The following is a 20582-nucleotide window of genomic DNA, read 5'->3' on the forward strand; positions in this document are numbered from 1 at the left end:
CCTTGTTGGCAGCAGCGCTCTGTGCATCATGAACTGCCAGACATCAGGTAGCTCCAGTACAACACCACAAGACAAAAGTGACTATCCAGCCTCCTTCCCTAACAGTTAAGTCTCAAGGGCAAGTTCCTGTGATTTACAAGGCATTAGGGAGATGGTGGAACAGTGTAGGAAAGGGAGATAGTTAAAGAGGGTGCAAAGAACAATTTATCTTATGAATTGCTGCTAATGTAATTTAACTAGAATGTAAATTGTCAAGAATCTGCCCTTTTAAGAAAACCCTGAGCCCCATTCTCAGTTTGAGGTACCTACCCACTCAACTCAAAAATGAAGTCTGCTTCACCTTGAGTCTTCACATGGACTACAGATGGTTCTGGAAATCAAAGTAGCCATGCTACATCCTCCACACAGGTTCCACTGAGTTCAAGCTGCTTAGGAAACTTCACCAGACTGGGGCCTCTCCTTTGGCAAGAGATGCCCATCCCCAAGATGGAACCCTAACCTGATCTTGTGCCAGTGCAAACAAACCACCTAGAGGTGCCCCCTGCTGGCAGGACCTATGTTACAGAACCAGGCTCACAGACTGTAGCTTGGCCCTTCGATGGATCATCAATGCTCCAGGTGCTCAGTCACTGACACTACCCCATAGGGTCTTACACCTGACCTGCGTCACTCATGTGTGTTACTTACCAGTCTGTCTGCAGGTACCAGGCATTTGCATATCCCTTTAGGTGACTTGCCTGGCTCCTAGGGACACCCTAGGCCTACCTATATCTGCCTCACAGGGACAGCCTGCCTCTCTAATCTTGGGTCTTTTGTGCCACTTTTTTTTTAACCTACCCTTGGGACAGGAAATGGGAATCACAGCTCAGAACCTCATCCTGAAGAGGTGAACCGTTTGCCAGGCTCTTGACAGTCCCTTCACCTCGGGCCAGACTCCGCTTCCTGTTTCCTTTTATTGAAGTAGAACGCAGGGCCCAGTCCGATTGAAAGCAAGGGCCCCAGTTGTGTCGCTCAGTTTCCGACACCTTTATTTTCAGGAATTGCGCCTTCTTTCCAGTCTTCCTTGACCAATTTCTGCCTGGGAGACTAGGACAGACCAAATCCTGAGGAGATGGGGTAAAGGGAAGAGAAGTCCTGGGGGCCAGCTGAGACAGAAGGGAGGTAAGATACATGAAAGTCTTAAAATTCACAAAAAGCTTTTAAGGTTTCACTGAAACAAGGAAAAGAGAAAAAAGTTGCAGCCATTGAAGGGCTAAAGTTGAAGGCTGAGAAAAAGCCATCCCTGTGTCAAACTAGAAGAGTAAATAGAGGGTATAAAATTTTGAATCAAAGTTCAGCATCACCATTGAGCCAAATCCATCATTTGGCTTCAGCTTTAGAAAACCCAATAGCTGGATGCTGTCTCTATATTGTTTCTTAAACTCTGACCTTGTGCTTGTGTGGGCACCATCACGTCTAATCAGCATGACAAGCCAGTGATACAAATAGAGTGTGCCCCTTAGATTTTTGTTAATATCTGAACATTCACTCTCAAATACAGGCAAGTTTTCTGGATATAGTTTGGAGCAAAAATCTCCTTATATGTTTTACGTGTTGAAATTCTGTTAATCCTTCAGAGTATAAAAGTTTAATTATTACTTCAAGAGTGAAATGATGCAATACTGAAAAATAATTATGAAAGCTATTTGTTTAAAAATCAAGTTATTCTTATTAGTAACATAAGTAATTTTATTAATAATGTAAGTAATGTTATTAATAGTTATTTTAATGGCATATATGCCCCCAGTTTCTGGCTCTACCAAGCCCTGACCAGTATGAGGGCAGCTCTGTTAATTTATATTAGAAACATACTCTCATTTGGTGGCAAGTACTGTTACACGGAAAGTGTAACTGTTACACTGTCAGAAAGACATTACATTGTCAGAAAGACAATGGATACAGCAACTAGGATCTTTTCTCGGGCCAGCTTTAGTAAATGAATAGTGGTTAGGAACCGTCACTGGAAACCCTATATACAAGGTGGTCTCCCAGTAGGTTATCGAAGGCAGAGATTTCCAACCAGTGTACCTCTTGTGCTGCAAACAGGCTACATTGTCCAGAAATTGATCCCTCAACCCTTAAGGCATCCAGGAAGATAGCTAGAGCCAGTCACTGCCAGCAATGTCTTCCAGGATGCTTGCTGACTGAGCAAGTAGAGTCCATATTGTTCTATGGGTACAGATGGAAATAGCTTGGCATGGTCTTTGGCCTCAGCTCTGGTTCCACTCCTCCTTGCTTTTTGTGCTTGGTTTGTGTATTAGCCTCATTCCAAAAGGAAGGAAAGGAATAAATCCTGGTGCTCCTCTAATTTCCAGGAGTTTCTGTAATGGATGCAAACTGTGGTAGGCGGTGTCTAAGATAGCCCTCAGTGATCCCCGGTAATCACACTCTTGGTATTGGAAAGAGACTTACTTGGAAAGTCTTGGTATTGGAAAGGGATTGGCTCATGCAATTGTGGAGGCTGAGAAGTCCTAGTATCTGCTGTATAGGAGGTGGAGACCCAGGAAAGCTGATGTTGTAGTTCTCAGGACCAGAGGACCTATGGGATAAATCTCAGTCTGAGGTTAGAAGACGGATGTCCCAGCTCATGCACTCAGGCAGGGGGAGCAAATTCTCCCTTCCTCTTTGTGTTCTATTTAGGCGCTCAATGGATTGGATGGTGCCCAACTACACAGGGGAGGGCAATCTGCTTTACTCCGTCTGCCAATTCCAACTGCTAATCTCATCTGGAAACATCTTTATAGACTCACACAGAAATAATGTTTAGCCAAATATCTGGGTATCCTGTGATCCAGTCAAGTTGACACACACAATTTACCATCACAGCCACTAAGTTTTGGGGTAATTGGCTATGCAGCAATAGGCAACTGATACACAGACTCCTAAACTTCCCCCCAATCCAAGGTGATGTAGAGTTAGAGACCCAGGCCTCCCATTCACAAAGAAGCTATTATTCTCTTTTCAGGAAATAAAGACACTGAATTTGGAGCACTTATTTAAGGCTGCACAATAGGACCTGGATTTATGATCAACATTATGGGGGGGGGGCAATAAATAGTGCTTTCATAAGACCATCCTTATGGTAAATACGTTGCCTAAGCATTCTGTCTCCAGAATGTGCTTTTAATTACTACCAAGAACATTTCTTTTCTTTTGGAAAGTATGCACAATCCATGAAAATCTTTCTTGTTAAGATTATAATAAAGCTGCACGTTTTAGCTGCAATATTTCGTTGGAGATTCTAAAGTCAAGATTTACACAGCAATGAGGCAAAAATATGTTATAGATTTGATTATTATGGAGATGAGAAGGATGCTAAAATATGGTATTCTCTTTGTACACTAAGGTCACTTGTTCATGTTAACATTTTTTATTGGTTCCCCTTTCTCTGAGCTAGTGTTGTATGGTCGAATGTAAGTGTGCATTGAGCACACACACAGTGGACAAAATCCCCCATTCTGTGAATTTTTCATGTGCCTATTGTTCTGGGCAGTGAGCCCAGCTTGCTTTAAGTCTTTGTTATTTGAATAGTGTCCCAGATTCTCCTTTGAAATGTACAATTCACCCATTTTTATTAACCTGAATATGGAACCATCTGATGGTTTTTTGATAGATTTTTCAGTCACGTCCAGGTAAACGTCTTTTTGTTTTAAATAAGTCATTCATTTCTCTGTGCTTTCAGGACTTATGCCGTATGAATTAGAAAGCAAATCCTCACAAGGTTAAATTTTAATAATGGAGCTTATTATTTTAAAACAAGTGGCGTTTTACACTTGTTATGCCAATTTTGAGACCAGACCATTTTTGTTAAAGCTCTATCAAAGGATTTTTGTTATTGCTTTGATTTTTTTTAAGTTAATTTATGTTGAGAGAGAGAGCATGAGCAGGGCAGGGGCAGAGAGAGAGGGAGACAGAGAGAATCCCAAGCAGGCTCCACACCCTGTGCTGAGCCCTACGCGGGTCTCGATCTCACAACCATGGGATCATGACCTGAGCAGAAATCAAGAGTTAGACACAACCAAGTGGGCTACCCAGCCGCCCCTGTTTTGATTTTTTTAATTTTATTTATTTTAATGTTTATTTTTGAGAGAGAGAGAGAGAGAGAGAGAGAGAGAGTGAGCCTGAGTGGGGGAGGGGCAGAGAGAGAGGGAGACTTGGAAGTAGGCTCCAGGCTCCAAGCTGTCAGCACAGAGCCTGATGCAGGGCAAACCCATGAACCATGAAATCATGACCTGAGCTGAAGTCAGATGCTTAACCCACTGAGCCATTCAGGTGCCCCGATTTGTTTTTTAAGGAAGAGAAAATCTAAGGTCACTGAAAAGAAACATTTTAAAAGCAAGCTGAACAAAAGTAATTACTTGCATGCACATGAAATACAGTTAGCACCTGCCAATTAAGCCCCACTTGTACCATTTCATAACTGTGTTATCGTGTCACATTATTTAACCTTTCTATAAAAATGGGAATAATAATACCTTTCTCAAAGAATTGTAGTGAGGATTAAATGAGATTGTGTATGTAAATTGGTTAAACTGTGGCTTGGCATGTAGCAAGTGCCCCCTAATAATTGTTAATAACGCACATTACACATGCAGTAACGATCACAATGACAATGATACTGCGGTTGCCATGCATGTCAGTGATCAGGATCTAAACTGCAGAATTCTGTTTGGAACTCCTGTGGGATCTAGTACAAATCCCCTTTATTTGTGAGGCTCTCCATCTGGTTATCTTCTGCAACTCTCTGTTACGATACTTGTTTATAGTACCCAGGGTCCTCCCTGTTGGAGAAGTGATGTCTTACATCACCTGACCACCACCACCCCCATCATGAGTGGGGAGAAAACTTCAGCCCGGTGTTTCAAATGCAGCTTAGTACAGTGAAGTCCTGTTTCTCCATCTCAGTTATTTTCTCTTCTGATTTCATTTTCAGCATATGCAAGGCAGTGAGTTATCTGCCAGCAGGCCCTACGCTCTGAGGCCCACATGCATTAGCACAGAGGCTGCGTCTTTTAGGAGGCCCCTGAAGAATCCCGTTTGAGTCCAGTGCCTATCCCTGAACTAATTCCTGAGGCCGTGGGGGAAAACTAATCTTCTTTTTTTCCATTAATAGGAAAAAAAATCTTTAGTTTAAATAGACTTCATTTTCTTAGAGCAGTTTTGGGGTTTAAATTATTCTCTTTAAAAAGGTCTGTGATGTTTCCTTTTTAAACTTCATTCCCCTCATCCAATACCCCATTGATTCTGTTGGCTCTACCCCCCAAAATATATTTGGAATCTGTTCGCTTCTTACCAGCCGGACCACTATATGGTCACCCTATATGAATCAGCCTATCTGGTCTGATTACTGCAACAGTCTTCAAAGCAGCTTCCTCTGTTTCCACTCTTGGCCTCTCAAAGTGTATTCTACAAAAGCACAGTGATATTTTTAACTATTTTTCCAGATCATATCATGGTTCTGCTTCAAACCCTTCCTTCGTTTCCCAATGTCCTTAGAATAAAATCAACTTCTGGGGCACCCGGGGCGCTCAGTTAAGCATCTGACTCTTGACTTCAGCTCAGGTCATGATCTTCCGGTTCCTCAGACCAACCCCACGTCAGGCTCTTTCTCTCCCTGTGTCTCTGCCCCTTCCCTGCTCACACTTGCTCTCTGTCTGTCTCTCTCAAAATAAATCAATAAACTTAAAAAATGTTTAAAATTAAAGTTTAGGTATAATTTATATTAGCTGGAGATAAAAATCACAGGCTAACACACATAAGAATCTTTTCTTTAATGCATCTAAGATTCTTATAGCACAAAAAACAGTACAGAGAATTTTTTAAAGGACAGATTTCAGGGGACTTTCAAATTCTGAAGTGCAATAAAGCTCTTTCGGGTATCCTTCAAAGTTAAAAGACTCTCCTTCAAATTAATGAAAAGATTAGGATTTATAAATCAAAATGGGCACTGGAAATATGGTCCATGGTACCTGCATTAGGTTAGGGATAAATGGAGTGTCCACATTTTAGGGAAGGGGACGAAAAGGCACTTTAAGCTCATGTCCATAGCAGTTCTATTGATGTTGATTCAATTTAGAAAGGCATTATTATCTCATTGCTATCTTCTCAAGGCTTAGTCCTCAAACTGTTCATACTGCTACTTCTCTTCTTTATACCACCAGGAGCAAACCTCTGGGAAGAATGGTAATACAGACTGAAGTCTAAAACTGTGGGTGGTGCTCTAATTGTTTGCCATGATATACAATGTATAACAAGGAGATCAGCTAATCTAGAAACGAAATAACTCTGCCTCTAGCACAGTATTGGGATGTGCTTATCAAAAAACTTTTTGTGGGGGCGCCTGGGTGGCTCAGTTGATTGAGCATCCGACTCAGGTCATGATCTCACAGTCAGTGGGCTCGAGCCCCGCGTCAGGTCTGTGCTGACAGCTCAGAGTCTGGAGCCCAATTCAAATTCTGTGTCTACTTCTCTCTCCGTCCTTTCCTGGCCTGCGCGCGCGCTCTCTCTCTCTCTCTCAAAAATAAATAAATAAACATTTAAAAATAATAATAGTAAAATAAAATAAATTTTAAAATTAAAAAATAAATAAATAAAATTTTTGTGGTATAGAAATGCCCAAAACCAATTACTTAGACTCTTTTGGATATATTTTACTTTCAAAATGAGAATATAATAGGCTAACAAATGAAAATTAAATTCTATTTGATCTGTAAAAAATAATTAATATATATATTTTTAATCTTTTTAATCTTTATTTATTTTTGAGAGAGAGACAGAGCATGAGCAGGGGAGGAGCAGAGAGAGAGGGAGACACAGAATCTGAAGCAGGCTCCGGGCTCTGAGCTGTCAGCACAGAGCCCGACGTGGGGCTCGAACTCACAGACCGCGAGATCATGACCTGAGCCGAAGTCGGACGCTCAACTGACTGAGCCACCCAGGCACCCCAAAATAATTAATATTTTAATGTTTTTATAAAAACAATTCCTTTCAGATGTTTCAGTTAACCTTTGAGTGACATAAAAAATATTTCAGCATTCTGTAATACCAATATTTTGCACAACTTAAGATAAAACCATTGAGTTTAGCATTTTAAAGAAAAAAAAACAAAATAAAAAAGGAGAATGGTAACTCACGGAGAAGCTATGTAGCTAATAAAGCTTCATTTTGGAATCTTCTATTTTTAATATTTATTTATTTGTTTATTTATTTACTTTAAATTTTATTTTAGAGAGACAGAGAGAGTGCATGAGTGGGGGATAGGGGCAGAGGGAGAGAGAGAGAGATGCCACAACTTGGGATCATGACCTGAGTCCAAATCAAGAGTTGGACGCTCAACTGACTGAGCCACTCAGGCACCCCTGGAATCTTTTTTAAAAATACAGAAAGCAAAGAGAAATAACAAATTCAAAATTTGTGTTAATAAATTTTAACATACCTCTCTCAAAAATTGATAAAAAATTAGCTACAGAGTCAATAATGATATGTAAAATTTGAACAACATAATGAACCAACTTGATCTAAAGGATCTTTCTAAAACACACCACTCAACAACAGCAGGATACATGTTTTTCCAGTGCACAAGGAACATTTACGAAGACATATCATAGTCTGGGCCATAAAACAATTCTCAGCAAATGTAAAAGAACTCAAATCATACAAGATGTGCTCTCTGACCACAAATGAATTACGTCAGAAATCAGTAGCAGAAAGAAGTCTGAAATATTTTCAAATGTCTTGAAACTAAACACCCACTTCTTTTTTTTTAATGAAATTTATTGTCAAATTGGTTTCCACACAACAAGACACACACTTCTGTATAACCCACAGAGCAAAGAAGAAACCAAAAGTGAAAAGAAAAAGTATTTTAAACTGAATGAAAATGAATTCAGGAGATATAAAAATTTGTGGCATAGAGCTAATGCAGTACTTAGAATGAAATTTACAGAACCAAAGAAGTTGAAGTAGAAAAGTAAGGTCTTAAATCAATGATCTGGCCATCCACTTTAAGAAACTGGAAAAGGAAAAGCAAATGAAATTCAAAGTAAGCAGAAGAAAGGAAATAAGAAGGACCGGGGTAAAACACATAAACTCAAAACACTAAAAACAATAGAGAAATTAAGTGAAGCCAAAGCTGGTTTTCTGAAAAGGTAAATAAAACTGATAAACTTCAGATCAAGTTTATCGAAACAAAAAGAGAAGACACAAATAACCAATATGCAGAATGAGAAAGGTGACATCAGTGCAGATTCTACAAATATTAAAGTACTAATAAGAAAATTATGTTTCAATTTGTAAAATTTTTAAATTTATGGCAATAAATTTGACGACTTAGAAAAAATGAACAAATTTCTTGGAAGACACAGATTAACAAAACTCTCCCCAGAAGAAACAGATAAGCTAAATAGACCTATATTTATTAAGGAAATTATATTTGTAATTAAAAACCTTCCCAGAAGGAAAATCTAGGCTTAAAAGTCTTTACTAGTGAATACTATCAAACATTTAAGGAAGCAATAATGCAATTTCTACCCAAACTCTCCCCCAATATTGAAGAGATGGGAATTCCAACTCTTTTTGCTTTTAAGTTTATTTATTTATTCTGAGACAGAGAGTGTGCACGCAAGCGGGCAGGGGCAGAGAGAAGGAGAGACAGAATCCCAAGCAGACTTCGCACCGTTAATGCAGAGCCTGATGTGGGGCTTGAACCCAGAACTGTGAGACCATAACCTGAACCAAGACCAAGAGTTGGACACTCAACCAACCGACTGTGCCACCCAGGTGCCCCCAACTCATTTTTTAAGGCCAATATTGTCCTTATACAAAATCCAAACAAAGTTATTGTAAATAGAGAATATAAACCAATATCCCCCATGAACACAGATGCAAAAATTCTTAATTTTTTAAAATGTTTACTTATTTTTGAGAGAGAGAGAGAGAGCAAGCAATCATGAGTGGGGTAAAGGCAGAGAGACAGAGGGAGAGAGAGAATCCCAAGTAGGCTCTGCACCATCAGCATGGAGACTGATGTGGGGCTCGAACCCACGAACGGTGAGATTGTAACCTGAGTTGAAACCAAGAGTCGGATGCTTAACCCACTGAGCCAACCAGGTGCCCCAAAAATTCTTAACAAAATTTTAGCAGATCTAATCCAACAATATATAGGAAGTATAGTAAATCATAACTAAGTGGGATTTATCCCAGGCACCCAACATTGATGTTAACATTTTTTTTTTTTAATTTTAGAGAGAGAGAGAAAGAGTGGGAGGGAGGGGCAGAGGGAGAGAAAGAAAATCTCAAGCAGGCTCCATGCTCGGCACAGAGCCAGACCTGGGGCTCAATACCATGACCCTGGGATCATGACTTGAACCAAAATCAAGAGTTGGACGCCCAATCAACTGAGGCATCCAGATGCCCCAATTTTAACATTCTTATATCAATCATTGTAATTCACCAGATTAACAGAATGTAGAAGGAAAAAATGATACAATAATCTCAACAGATGTAAAATTAGGCATCCATTGCTAATGAAAATCCTCAGAAAACTATGACTAGAAGGGAACTTTTTCAATGTGATAAAAGGCACCTATGGAAAATCTACAGGTAATATCACACATAATGGTGAAAAACTGAATGCCTTCCTCCTAAGATCAAGAACAAGGCAGAGATGTTTGCTCTCACTATTTCAATTTAACTTTGTACTGGAGGCTCTAGCTAGTGCAATAAGGTAAAGACAAACAACAGACAGACAGACAGACAGATAGACATAGAGATTGGAAAGAGGATTAAAATATCATCTCTCTTTCTTGGGGGGACGACATCATCATGTAGAAATCCTATCAAATCTATAAAAAAATCTCTTAGAACTAAACTGTGAATTTAGCAAAGCTACAGGATACAAAATCAATAGGGAAAAATCAATATAAACTAGCAATAAACAATCAGAAATTGAAAATTTTAAGATATTATCAACTATAAGAGAATCAACAATATGAAGAATCTAGGCATATGTGTCTCTAAGATACATGACTAGGATACACTAAAAACAAAACACTGGTGAAAGAAATTAAAGACATTATTATTATTATTATTATTATTATTATTATTGGATTGGATAATTCTTCATTGTAGGGACTGTTCTGTGCTTTGTAGAACGTTTACCAGCATTCCTGACCTTCATCTACTAGATGCCCGAATCACCCTTGTCCTGAGGTATGATAAACAAAAATGTGTCCAAATACACACACACATCCCCAAAAAATCCCACAAAAATGTGTCTAGATACTGTTATATCTGTTACCCCCAACTGAGAACCACTCATCAAAATAAATGGAGATATGCACCATGTTTATGGACTGGGAGACTCAATATTTTTGAAATATTGATCCTCCCCAAATCAATCTATAGGGTCAATGTGATCCCAGTTGAATCACCAGCAGGCTTTTTGTCTATACTGACAAGTGGATTCTAAAATGTGTATGAGAGGGGCGCCTGGGTGGCGCAGTCGGTTAAGCGTCCGACTTCAGCCAGGTCACGATCTCGCGGTCCGTGAGTTCGAGCCCCGCGTCAGGCTCTGGGCTGATGGCTCGGAGCCTGGAGCCTGTTTCCGATTCTGTGTCTCCCTCTCTCTCTGCCCCTCCCCCGTTCATGCTCTGTCTCTCTCTGTCCCCAAAATAAATGAAAAACGTTGAAAAAAAAAATTAAAATGTGTATGAGAATATAAAGGACCTAGAATAGCCAGAATGATTTTGAAAAAGAAGGACAAAGTTGCAGGACTTTCACTACAAGATTTTAAAACTTATAAAGAGCTGCTGTGATCAAGACAGCATGGAGTGGGCTGAGGTATCGGTAGGAGCAGCTGGGCGGCGGGAGGAGCTGACAATTAAGCTGATCAAGATGACAACCTCCCCAAAGCACAGAGTCTGTGGCAGAGCCCATGGGGGAAGAGCCAACAGGGAGTCTAGCCAGGATCAGTGGAGTTCTGGACAAGTAGCTGGAGGAAGGGGGCTTTGACAAGGCCTACGTGGTGTCCTTGGCCAGTTTCTGGTGCTAAAGAAAGATGAAGATCTCTTCGGGAATGGCTCAAGGACACACACGGTGCCAATGCCCCGCAATCCTGGGACTGCTTCGGGTGCCTCCCAGAGTGGTGTGACACCTTTCTGTGAGGCTCTCTAGGGAGCCCCCAATCTCTAGTCCCAGCACTGGGTCTCCAGAGTTTGCAGCCATGTGGGGACTCCCCCCCTGTCCTCTACGAAGGAAGATATTGCTGTTGTCATACTCACCTGTGATATACTTCAAGATCCTTGGGGAGTTCGCTCCCCTCCCCATTTCAGCTTTTTTGGAATTCGGACTCTTACATGCATCTCCCTTCTTCTTCCCCTGCCAGTTTCATGTAGACAATTATCAGCTTATCTGAGTGGATTCCCAGCCTTTCCCTCACCCCCACTTCTGTCTCTAGTCTGTTTTATGCTATGTGGCTCCTTTTATGTCTTTGCAAAGTTTTTTATATCAATAAAGTTAGTGGACTTCAAAACAAATGGTATTGGTCTTAGACAAATAGATGAATGGAACAGAATAGAAAATTCAGACATAGACCCACATATATTTGATCAATAGATTTCAATAAATTGCCAAGGAAATTAAATGGAGAAAGAACAGAGTTCTCAACAAACAATGTTGGAATAAGTGGAAATCTATATGCAAAAAATGAACCTTGATCAATACCTTGTACCTCATGCAAAAGTTAGCTTGAAATGAATCATAAACCAAGCATAAAATGTAAAACTATAAAATTTCTAGAAGAAAACATAGGGGAATATTTTTGTGACCTTGGGTTAAGCAGCAGTTTCTTAGAACATGAACAGTTTGATAGTTTGGGCTTATTTGGCAAAATTTAAAGATTTCTGATCTTCAAAAGACACTTATTAACATAGAAAGACAAGATATAGATTGGGACAACATACTTACAAAGTACCTCTATAATAAAGACTTGTATTTCAGATACGTAGGAACTCCCAAATTTAATCACAAAAAAAGCAAACAACTCAATAAAAAAATGGGCAAAAGATTTCAATAGACACTTCACCAAAAATATACAGATGGTAATTAAGGACATAAAAACTGTTCAACATCAGTAGTCACTAGGGCAATGCAAATCAAAACCATAAGATACCATTTCACACACACTAGAATGGCTATAATAAAAAAGACAGACAATGATAAGTGTTGACAAGAATGTGGAGAAGTGGGAACCTTCATATATTGCTAGTGGGAAATAAAAAGGTACAATCCCTTTGAGAAAGAGTTTGGTGGTATCTTAAAATGTTAAACATATGCCTACTACTCTACTATTTGAAATTTACCTAAGAAAATGAAGGCATAGGTCCACAAAAAGACTTGTACACGAATGTTCACAGCAGTTTTGTTTGTAATAGCCAAAAAACTGGAAACAATAAAGCAGCTGGTGTATAAATAAACAACCTGTGGCACATCCATACAAGGGAATACTACTCAGTAACAAAAGAAAACAAACTATTGCTACCCACAACGTCGTGGATAAAACTCAGAATAATTATGCTGAGTGAATGAAGCCCAGACAGAAACAAAGAGTACTTACTATATGATTCCATGTATATAAATTTTTAGAAAATGCAAACTAACAGAGCAACAGAAAGCAGATCAGTGGTTGATTGCCTGTGTGTTAGGGGGGCAAGAGACAGCAGGGAGGATTATAAAAGGGAAGAAGGAAACTTTTGGGGATGATAAGCATGTGATAATTTCACAGATACATGCATGTATCAAAACTTTTCCAATCGTACACTTTAAATCTGCCCAGTTTATTTAAAAAAAATTTTTTAACATTTATTTATTTTTGAGAGACAGAGAGAGACAAAGCACAAGTGGGGAGGGGCAGAGAGAGAAGGAGACACAGAATCCGAAGCAGGCTCTAGGCTCCGAGCTGTCAGCATAGAGCCCAATGCGGGGCTCGAACTCACAAGGCTCGAACTCACAAACCATGAGATCGTGACCTGAGCCAAAGTTGGACGCTTAACCGACTGAGCCACCCAGGCGCCCCAAATCTGCCCAGTTTATTTTATGTCAATTATATCTCAATACAGCAGTAACAAAATAATAATGACAAAAAGAGAGATGGTTAAAGAGACATAATGGTTGAAGTTTGATGTTAGAAATTTAACCTTCTCTGACATCATTACCCCCAACAGTTGTCTGCTGGTTCCAGGTTATCCACCTAAACATGCAAACTGCTAGGGTTCAAAAATGCACCCAGAGGCAGCTGGCAACTCAGTTAACTCCTCTTCTTAAACAACTGTATACTTGAGAGAGGATCACTTTTGAAAAAAAAATTTTTAATGTTTTTATTTATTTTTGAAGGAAAGAGAGAGACAGAGCAAGAGTGGGAGAGGAGCAGAGAGAGAGGGAGACATAGAATTTGAAGCAGGCTCCAGGCTCTAAGCTGTCAGCACAGAACCGATGTGGGACTCGAACCCATGATCTGTGAGATCATGACCTGAGCCGAAGTCGGACGCTCAACCGACCAAGCCACCCAGGTGCCCCAAGAGAGGATCACTTTTGAATTAAATCCTCATTGAAAAGTTCTATCCAGGGTCTCACTTCAAGAAAGCATTTTCCCAGGGCCATACATCTGTTTTTATCCCTCTGCTAAAATTTGCTTCCCACCCAACCCTGGCTTCATTATTTTGTTAGACCAGACAAAATTCACCTCCTGTGTGTGTGTGAAGCCCTCTCTGGTCCTCTGGTTCTTAGCACCACATTCAGTAGCCATTAACCATCTGGCTCATAATGCCAGCATGTAGGTGCTGTAACAAAATGCCCTGACCCCACTTCCTTACCCCCATCATGAATTTCACCTAAAAGAAAGTAAGCTTGCATTTTGAAATGTAAAGTTTACAATTAAGACAAACCGGTTCAGAGAAAAGATGTGCCAGCACTTGGAACCACACAAGGATTCCCGAGCCAAACAGATTATTACCTAACTGAAAATATTAGTGTGTCAGAGATAGAAACAGAGAGGGAGTACATGAGAAGAGAGGTGCACGCTCACTATCCGGGGAATAAAGAACCCATTTGTATCCTGTTACTCTGTTTAAAGCTATTAAAGTTTACAAAATCTGGAATCCACTGATTACTTTCCCTTGTTTTAAATTCAAGTTTCATAAACAATCTTTTGGTTATAATTTGTTTTCCAAATGTGGCAAGTATGCCAAGAGACCTTACTAGAGTAACAGAAGAGGGTCTAGTTCCCCGAGATGTTAGAATCCTCATTTTAATTTTTGAGAATAAATCCTCATAATAATTTGTCATTCTGGGTTTAGATAGCAGTCTTGTGGATTTGTTTAATATCAGCCTGAGAAACAGACTCGACAAGGTAAGACTAGATTCTTTTTTTTTTTAATTTTTTAATGCTTATTTTTGAGAGAGAGAGAGACAGACAGACAGACAGACAGACAGAGTGTGAATGGGGGAGGGGTAGAGAGAGGGAGACACAGAATCTGAAACAGGCTCCAGGCTCTGAGATGTTAGCACAGAGCGCAATGCAGGACTCGAACCCACGAACTGTGAGATCATGACCTAAGCCAAAGTCGGACGCCCAACCGACTGAGCCACCCAGGTGCCCCAAGACCAGATTCTAACATATTTTCCAAGATAATGTCACCTTGTATGGCTTCTTAGGACACAGTCCATTTTCCCTGAAGAGATCCTTTTAATTAATTCATTCATTTATTTATTAATTTATTTATTTCTCATTTCCCCACTTCACCCTTCTGTTATAGCACTTACTCCATAACTGGTGTAGAACTATAGATTCTGAGCTACTTGAGGGCAGTTTTGCATCCAGTTTTGTCCTGGCCTCCACCATCGTTGCTCAATAAATAACAGAAGTAAATTGAATCTGGATAATGTGCAGAGGTGTTTTCTTCCATTTTTAAAATTGATTTGATAGTCAGAAAATTAGATACCAAAAACGCCCCTTCTCAAGGACAAGTCTCTCATACTCATAAACCTCTAATACTGTAGATAAGACGGGTGTGTTTTCAAAAGTAAAGGGGCACCCTGCTGGCTCCATTGGTAGAGCATTTGACTTTTGATTGTGGAGTTGTGAGTTCAAGTCCCACGTTGGGGGTGAAGCCTCCTTAAAAAAGAATAAAAAATGAAAGTATGCCACACAGGGGTGCTTGGGTGGCTCAGTTGGCTAAGCATCTGACTTTAGTTCAAGTCATGATCTCATGGTTCATGGGTCTGAGCCCTGCATCTGGCTCTGCAGTGACAGTATGGAGCCTGCTTGGGATTCTCCCTCTCCCCCTCTCTCTCTGCCCCTCCCCTGCTCATGCTCTCTCTCTTTCTCAAATAAATAAGTAAACTTAAAAAAAAAATACTGCGCATTCCTAGAGAATTTTTCAATGGGGGTCAGAGTAGCACCAACCTCAGTGAAGTTCCTGACACAGTTTCATTTGGGAATTCCTGAAATGTTAAAAAAACATTTGAAGGCTCCTTGTTACATCAACTAAGATGAATACGGAGGTCTGTCAGATGAATAGCCATTAAGGAAATAAAGTGTGCTGTCTATTTAAACAATTAAACCACAATGTAGAGAACCAAATTCTAATTTGGTAACTTTTTGTTACCAAAGACCGTAAAAAAAAAAAAAAAAAAAATCACATCTTTATAATGAGTAATGATCCATTTTAAATTTTGCAATAGCATTGCTCTTTTGATGAAAAGCGTTCACCACAGTGTATGTATAAACAGTTAAAAAGACTTTAAATTATAGATATATGTTCAAATTAAATTTTTTTGTTTCAAGCTTTAAAAAAAAAACCCAAAGTAGTATGTGAAAACTATTCAACACTGCAGAGATACACATGTTAAAAAAAAAAAAAAAAGTAATTGTTTGAGCTAAAATTCCATGTTATAAAAAATCAAATAATGAATACTTTTGCCTTGTTCCTTATTTTTTTTTAAGTTTTAATTTTAATTCCAGTTAGTTAACAGACAGTGTTATATTAGTTTTAGGTGTTGCCTCATACTTTCTTAAAAGCAGTAATTTTTTATGGGTATCTTAATAGACATATGATTCCATTAAGCACTGTCAATTGAATGACTTTGACTCAGTTTTCTCACAGTGGGCAGTGTGATGAGTAAATACAACGAAGTGTGAATAAACTAGTTTCCTAATTCACAAATAAAGCATAGTCCTAAACACAGAAAACAGATTCCACTAATATTTCGTTCTGTAATTAATCCTCAAAAGATCCAAATCGTGATTTTATGCATAGGAAATTGAGACCCAGAGAAACCAAGTTACTTTTTTCATTTCCCAGTTAGTTGACGGCAGCTTAGAGACCAAAGCCACCACTGCCCTGCAGTATGATTTGGGACTCCTGGGTTCCCATAAAAGAGTAAGCTAAAAATGCTAAGGCGAGGAAAGGCTTGTTTCAAGAACGGCGGTAGCACAATCTCTTTTCCAAAAAATCATATGCATGGCAGATTTTTGTCCTGCTGATGCTACATGAAGAAAATGTGGGCCTAATCTGTCCAGTCTTCCATTTCAGCGCAAAGGAAGGGGCTGGGTTAAGTGGAGATTGTCCTGCACGCCTCATCCGGCCAACAGGCATGGCCACAGCTCTGCAGGGGAAGAGAGGTGGCCTAGGAAGAAAGAACCATCACCAACCCCACCGTGCTGTTTGTCTCTTAGATAAATAAAAATTATATAGATACACAGATAAAGAGGGTGTGAGAGAAAGCAGCGCGTACTCGCGCGCGTTTCCTGATCTGCTTTTACCTTCCCTAATGCTTCCACCCTGGCATGGCCTTCTGCATCATGTGCTCATCTCTCCATCAACAGACATGGCCTTCAACCTCATCTCCACCAACAAAACGGGCGTCTACGCATCCGGCAAAGACCTTGGATGGGACAGAGACGCGTTTCCCCAGCTTTAGTCCGGTATAACGCGGAGCCACACCTTGATTTCTAGGCAACTCCCCCACTGGCTTTTCTCCGCCCTGCCCCGCCACCGGCCGCATCAACGCCCCGCAAACCCTCTGCCCGGTGCCCTCCAACCCCTGTCCTAGCTGATGGCCCTCGGCGCCAACCCCTTCAGCCCCCGGGGCCCAGCCCCGGGAACGGTCCTCCCGCCCAGCGCGCCGCGCGCCCCCGCTCCCCGCGCGGACCGCAGCCTCCGGGGCTCCCGCGGGGCTCTCACCTCATCCAGGGTGCAGCCGCCGCGGCTGCCTCCTCCTCCTCCTCGGCCGCTGCCGCCCAGCTCCCGGCCGCCTCGGGACGCCGTTGTGCCCGGCCAGGGGAGCGCCGCGAGGGCGGTGGGGCTCGCGCCGCGTCCCCGGGCCAGTAGGGCGCGCGGTGCGCCCGGCGGGACGCGCGGCGGCAGCAGCTGCAGCCGCAGCGGCGGCGGCGGCAGCAGGACCCGCTGTCGGTCCTCTTCATGGATTTCCCGGGCCTGGCCGCGCCTGTCCCGGTGACTGACCCTGCTTGGTTTCCCCACGGTCTTCGCGCGCTGCCAGGGAGCATCCTCCAGGCGCGGATTGCGGCGGAAACCTGGAAGGACCAGGCCTGCTCCGCGGCTGCCTCGGCCACCTGCTCCTCCCAGATTGCTCTTGTCCCTCGCCCACAAACACCCGCCGCGGTCTCTTCACCCTCTATCATCACCCCATCCTCTCTCCACCCACTACCTCAACCTGGAAACCTTTTCATTCCCACATGGCACTCTTTTTCGTCTTCCTATCCACTCCATGGTCACCGCCCTCAATTTCCAACCTTAAAAAGTTTCTCCTTTTCACACTCCCTCTCTCCAAATTTCCCCGGGTTTTGTCTTCCTCCTCCCTCCAACTCAGTCAATCGTCTTCTATGTTACATTATTCTTTCCTCAGAATCACTACTTCCCCAGGCTGTTGGCGAACCCTTTTTCTCCCACTCTCCCTCTTTCTCCTTCTTAAACTCTTTTATCCCCTCAATTTTCCCTTTAGTTGTTGTAAAAATCTTCTTCCTAAATAACCTCAGTTTTCCTTTCATTTGAGACTTTCGGATTGCCATTTTTTCATGCAGAACTCCTAGTAAAGCCTATATAGCTTGGTATCCAATATCCAGTCAAGGGAATGTAGTCATGGTTAAAAAATAAAAAGTTCATAGGTCAAATAAATTCTCCACTTCATGTTCCTTCTGAAAAGCCTTTTCTTATAGTCCACTAAGGAAGGAAGCTAGTGAGACCCTAGCAGAGCAGAATGCTTCTGTGACTATTTTATGTACACAAGGCTTAGAAGAGCGGGTTTATCTTTGCAGTGGGCACTGTGGATCCCAAAGTTCAGAGGCAAAAGGCAATATGCACTATTGATGGATTCCATGTAAACAAAGGAACTCATCCTTAACACATTTTCCTCCCAAATCTGTGTTGTTGTTGTTGTTGTTGTTGTTGTTGTACTCCAACCCTATCATCCACCCATTGCCCAAGCCCCAAATTTGGGAGTGGTCAGAGATTTATCTCTCTCACTCACTCATCTCATCCAGTCAATTCAACTTCTTGACTGTTTCTTTATTTTAAGGTGCCTCTTATCATGATTCCAAATGCCTCCAGAAAATGACACTACCCAGTATCTCATCATTCTTTCAAACCTCCCAGCTTAATCTATATCTTTACCTCTTTTTTCCCTCCAGTATGTCTTACCTGCCCAATTTACCCCTACCACTCCCGTCCCTGCTAGAGATTCTCAATTATCTTTTGTTGTCTTTTTTTTTTAAGTTTTATTTATTTATTGAGAGAGAGAGAGAGAGAGAGAGAGAGAGAGAATGAGCAGGGGAGAGGCAGAGAGAGGGAGAGACAATCCCAAGTAGGCTCCACACTGTCAGTGGAAAGCCACGTGACGCAGGGCTCGAACTTACGAAGCATGAGGTCACGACCTGAGCGGAAATCAAGAGTCGCCCTCTTTTGTTGCCTTTATATCTTTGGCCTCGCCTTCTCCATTAGGTCCATCCCGCTCCTGTAAAATAAAGTCCTCTCAGGGCACCTGTGTGGCTCAGTCTGTTAAGCTGCTCACTCTGGCTCAGGTTACGCATGATCTCAGGGTTAGGGAGTTTGAATTCCACTTTGGGCTCTATGCTAACAGCTCAGAGCCAGGAGCCTGTTTCAGATTCTGTGTCTCCCTCTCTCTCTGCCCCTCCCCCGCTCACACTCTGTCTCTCTCTGTCTCTCTCAAAAAAAAGAAAAAAAAAAGAATAAACGTTAAAAAAAATGTTTTTGAAACAAAGAGGGACATCTTGACCAGGAGGCAGGTTTCATAGATCTAATCAGTTCCATAGCTTTTATGCATTGGCAGGAATCATTCTGCAAGGGCTGAAAAGGAACCCACACAAGAGAGGATGGAAGTTATGTCACTAAACAGAACCTACATTGAAATCAGCCCCCAGGTACCAGAAGAGGGGCTTCAAAGGGGGAAATGAAAATGAATAGGTTTTTATTTGCTGGTGGAAAATCAAAATCACTAAACTCATTAAACCACGGTTTAATGAGACTAAACTGAGACTGCCAACCTGTAAATTTCTAAATTTTGTCACAACACACGAAGATCTCAAGTGTCCCACCGGAAGAGAGGAAACGATTTCTACAGGTGATTTCCACCTCCACCCACTACATATTAAACACAGTACCATAAACAACTGAAACTATGTTTACAAGTCATAGCTTCAGATAATTGTCCTGAAATGATTGATAAGCAAAAGAGGATAAAACTGAAAAGGTTTTCTCTTCTTTCTCTATTCAACATTGAATTTTTGCTATGATGTTTGGAAATAGCTATGTGGTTTTGCATTGTCCCAAGAGTTAAACTGGGTTCTGTGATGACATAATTTTGTTTGGGTAGCTCTATTGCCTTGGAATTTACTTAAAAAACTTTTTTGGCTTTGTTAATATTAAGTGTCCTGTTACATTTTGGGTTGTTTGAAAGTGAGAGACATCAGAAATTTTGACAGAACAATTCAATATAATGATACTGCAGAAAATATCCAGTAAAAACAGGTGAAGCCCTAGCTGATTAAAAAAAAAAAAAAAATCCTGATTCTACCCAGGTACCTGATTAAGAATTCTGCCGGATGGTGGGATGCCTGGGTGGCTGAGTTGGTTAAGTGTCTGACTTTGGCTCAGGTCATGATCTTGTGGTTCATGAGCTCAAGCCCCACGTCAGGCTCTGTGCTGACAGCTCAGAACCTGAATCTGCTTCAGATTCTGTGTCTCCTTCTCTCTCTGCTCCTCCCCTGCTCACACTCTGTCTCTGCCTCTCAAAAATAAACATTAAAAAAAAATTAAATGAAGTTCAATTTACTAGTTCTTTCTCTCATGGCTCATATCTGTGTTGTTTCTAAGAAATCATCACCAGAGCTAAGGTCACCTAGATTTTCTCCAATGTTATTTTCGAGGCATTTTCTCCCTTTCTTTTTCTTTCTTTCTCTTTCTTTCTTCCTTCCTTCCTTCCTTCCTTCCTTCCTTTCTTTTAAGTTTATT

The 20582-nt window shown here is 41.1% G+C and overlaps 1 protein-coding gene and 1 pseudogene across 1 annotated transcript in view; one reads left to right on the forward strand and one right to left on the reverse strand.

Moving 5' to 3' along the window:
* LOC125913264 (myomegalin-like) overlaps positions 1 to 17533 on the reverse strand; it is a 215325-nt gene extending 197792 nt beyond the window's left edge. The window contains exon 1 of the mRNA XM_049618363.1: positions 17280 to 17533. Coding sequence (XP_049474320.1) covers positions 17280 to 17518 — 239 coding nt within the window. The 5' untranslated portion in view covers positions 17519 to 17533. The remainder of the gene's footprint in view (positions 1 to 17279) is intronic.
* On the forward strand, positions 10933 to 11201 carry LOC125913274 (barrier-to-autointegration factor-like; annotated as a pseudogene).
* Positions 17534 to 20582: the final 3049 nt, after the last annotated feature.

This window comes from Panthera uncia, assembly GCF_023721935.1.
Source record: "Panthera uncia isolate 11264 chromosome C1 unlocalized genomic scaffold, Puncia_PCG_1.0 HiC_scaffold_4, whole genome shotgun sequence".
Taxonomy (NCBI): domain Eukaryota; kingdom Metazoa; phylum Chordata; class Mammalia; order Carnivora; family Felidae; genus Panthera; species Panthera uncia.